The sequence below is a fragment of the Lactuca serriola genome, chromosome 1, assembly GCF_051521515.1.
Source record: "Lactuca serriola cultivar US96UC23 chromosome 1, Lser_US96UC23_V15, whole genome shotgun sequence".
In the NCBI taxonomy this organism is placed as follows: Eukaryota; Viridiplantae; Streptophyta; class Magnoliopsida; order Asterales; family Asteraceae; genus Lactuca; species Lactuca serriola.
This window is the reverse complement of record NC_136408.1, coordinates 7,383,432-7,387,199: the sequence shown is the minus strand read 5'-3', so window position 1 is coordinate 7,387,199 and position 3,768 is coordinate 7,383,432. Positions and strand designations below refer to the sequence as shown.

Here is a 3,768-nt window from a genome sequence, read left to right as displayed (position 1 = left end):
TCCACAACTTTGTTTTCTAAGTACTATGTCTGCTTTAAAGCTATAAGTGATGGTTGGAAGGAAGGGTGCAAGCCTGTGATTGGCCTTGATGGTTGCTTTCTAAAGGGTATTGTTAGGGGAGAAGTTTTGGCAGCTTTAGGGAGGGATGCAAACAACCAAATCTACCCTATAGCATGGGCTGTAGTTGGAGTTGAGAACAAGACCACATGGAAGTGGTTCATAGATCTCCTCATGGATGATATTGATGGTGGTCTTGGTGCAGGCATTACCCTTCTTTCTGATGGACACAAGGTGAGCATTGGTTCATATTTATACATATGGTTTTATGCATGTTTCACTAATTTTTTTGTTGTTATTTGTAGGGGTTGCTAGAAGCAGTAAAAGAAAGGTGTCCAGAAGCTGAACACAGACAATGTGCCAGGCACATTGTGGCTAATTTTGCTAAAAGGTTTACCGGTCAACATTTCAGGAAGCTTTTTTGGAGGGCTGTTAGAGCTAGTACTGAACAGAAGTTCAAACATGTAATGGAAAAGATCAAATCTTTAGATACTCAAGCATATGAGTACCTTATAGACAGAGATCCTACTACCTGGTCTAAGGCATTTTTTAAAGAGGGCATAGATTGTGATGCAGTTGAGAATGGGGTGAGTGAGAGTTTCAATTCTGCTATTAGGCATGCTAGAAGGAAACCAATCATCACTATGCTAGAGGAGATTAGGATATTTGTGATGGAGAGGATATACAGTCAAAGAGTAGAAGGAATTGAATGGGATTTTAATATCTGTCCAAGTATTAGGAAGCGTATACAAGATTTGAAGGTTAAACAGAGGTAGCATGTAGTTTTACAATTCATCTATCCAAGTATTAGTTTGTGTTATTAGTTATTAATTTGTAGTCATTATTGCCTTATACAGATTGTGGGGGGTTACTCCTTGTGGTTATCAAAAGTATGAAGTTAGGTTCAATGATGCAGCATATGGAGTGGATCTGATTGCAAAGACTTGTGCATGCAGAATATGGCAACTTACAGGGATACCATGCTTACATGGAGTAGCTGCAATCTCTTCCCTGAATCAAGATGCAGAAACATATGTGTCCCAATCATACAGTAAAGAGGCTTTTCTAAAATGCTATAATTATAGCATTAACCCTCTCAATGGTAGTGATATGTGGGAAGAAGTTCCTTATCGAAAGCCTTTGCCTCCCAAAAGAAGAAGATTACCTGGTAGGCCATCAGTGAAAAGGAAGAGGGATGCAGTGGAAAGGGAGTTGAGTGGACCAGTTAGACATTCTGTGACAAGAAGGGGATCCCTGATAAAGTGTAGTATTTGCAAGGAACCAGGTCATAACAAGATAAAGTGTCCATCTAAGCAGCAAACAAATACATCAGGTAAATGTCCCAATTATATGAACATAATACATTAATTTAATATGTAATCTTGAGACTTCAATTTTTTGTTGCAGCACCAAGTTCATCCAGGGATAGTGGAGCAGGACCAAGTCAACCACCAAGTTCATCAGGGGGTAGTGGAGTAGGACCAAGTCAACCACCAGCAGCATCCCAACCACCTCCACCACCACCACCACCAGCAGCAGCCCAACCACCTCCACCACCACCACCACCAGCAGCCCAACCACCTCCACCACCACCACCACCACCACCAGCAGCCCAACCACCTCCACCACCACCACCACCAGCAGCCCAACCACCTCCACCACCACCACCACCACCAGCAGCCCACCACCACCAGCAGCCCAACCACCTCCACCACCACCACCACCACTAGCTGCAAGGCCTGTCCCAAGAAGGGCCCCAATTGGTAGAACTGGACGGAGGAAATATTCTGAAAGGATTGTCAAAATGGCATTGAGGAGGAACATACCTGGGGTTGGGAGCAGTGTAGAGAACCCTGCAGTCCTTAATTAAGTAGGTGTGTAGGTAGTGGGTGGGCACATCTTTTGTTATCAAGTTGTGATGTAAAGACAATACTATCTGTTATTTATGCTTTTCTTTTGGGTTTGTGGGCACATGGTTGCCCTTCTTTTGTGGTCCCTAGAAGGAATCTTTTGTCCTTGTGTATGCAGACAACTACTCAGTACTCACCCTTTATTTAATTTAGAATATCGATGGAGTATTTGCAATGAATTCAACCACCGTATTCAATTAGTTTCTTATTATTTCTATGCATTGTTGTCTCAATGATTCCATTACAGTCAAAGAATGGAATCCTATATTGTTAGATAATATGACAGTTAATCAGTTTTTACTACCAAGGGTAGTTTCGTCAATTCCTATTTTCTAGTCTATTACAAGTTATTTAAACATGTTGATGTGTAATGTTATTAAGGGATAATGACAGTTAATCAGTTTTTACTACCAAGGGTATTTTCGTCAATTCCTATTTTCTAATCTATTACAAGTTATTTAAACATCTTGATGTGTAATGTTATTAAGGGATAATGACAGTTAATCAGTTTTTACTACCAAGGGTATTTTCGTCAATTCCTATTTTCTAATCTATTACAAGTTATTTAAACATCTTGATGTGTAATGTTATTAATTGAAGGAAGTCTAATAGAGCATTATGAAAGATTATGGTCATATTAGCTAAGATGTTGACTGGAATTAGCTAAGCTTTTGACTGGAGTTAGAAAGAAGTCTTTGATGTGTAATGCTATTAATTGTACATATATGCCTTCATTCCAGTCAAAATTACTACTTTGTGATTCCATTCCAGTCAAAATTACTACTTTGTGATTCCATTCCAGTCAAAATTACTACTTTGTGATTCCATTCCAGTCAAAATTACTACTTTGTGATTCCATTCTAGTCAAAATTACTACTTTATGATTCCATTCCAGTCAAAATTACTACTTTGTGATTCCATTCCAGTCAAAATTACTACTTTGTGATTCCATTCTAGTCAAAATTACTACTTTGTGATTCCATTCTAGTCAAAATTACTACTTTGTGATTCCATTCTAGTCAAAATTACTACTTTATGATTCCATTCCAGTCAAAATTGTGATTCCATTCCAGTCAAAATTACTACTTTGTGATTCCAATAAGAAGTTAAGATAATACATTCATTCCATTCAAACAACATCTTTCAATACATCATTCACATCATTTCATCATATACACGATGATCAAAAAAAGAAATCCTATGGTAAACTTATATATTTTTTCCTTCATTGCAATGGCATCAGAGCACTTTTCCTTCTTCATTTGTTCCATGTCTTCCTTCACCTTCTCTACTTCGGTCTTTAATGCTATTAATTCAACTTTCATTCCCTCCACCACTTCCATTAGAGGCATTTCTACAGGTTCTACATCCAACCATTTCCAATATTTGCATTTACCCTTCAACACAAATAACTCGTAATGAGATTTCAAATTAGGAAAAAAGAATCAGAAAAAGGAGAAGATTCAAGTGAAATAGTTTACCTCATTGCACACCATGAAATGCCTCCCTGGATTCTTTGGTGTTTTTGATGTTAGAATACGTGCAGGGAACCCACAATCACAAGTTTTTGTATCGTGCGCAGTTGATTTCTTGCTTGATCGATTGAGAGATGATGAGAAGCTGTAGGAGGAAGCCATCGGGGGTATTAGGGCACAATCAAGGAACCGCATACACCCCTCTTTTAATAACATTAGCCTACATGCCACGTAGGATCATACTGACACGTAGGATCGACCAGTCCATTGAAACCGGCTATAATCAGTCATAGGGGTGAAATTTACACGAATGAACAAGTTAAATG

The 3,768-nt window shown here is 38.6% G+C and overlaps 1 protein-coding gene across 1 annotated transcript; it reads left to right on the top strand.

Moving 5' to 3' along the window:
- Positions 1–628: 628 nt before the first annotated feature.
- Positions 629–2,241, top strand: LOC145051154 (uncharacterized). Its single transcript, XM_078999282.1, has 4 exons — positions 629–829; positions 915–1,390; positions 1,465–1,664; positions 2,215–2,241. The coding sequence occupies exons 1-4, from the start codon at positions 702–704 to the stop codon at positions 2,239–2,241; spliced, it is 831 nt and encodes a 276-aa protein (XP_078855408.1). The 5' UTR covers positions 629–701.
- The last annotated feature ends 1,527 nt before the right edge of the window (positions 2,242–3,768 follow it).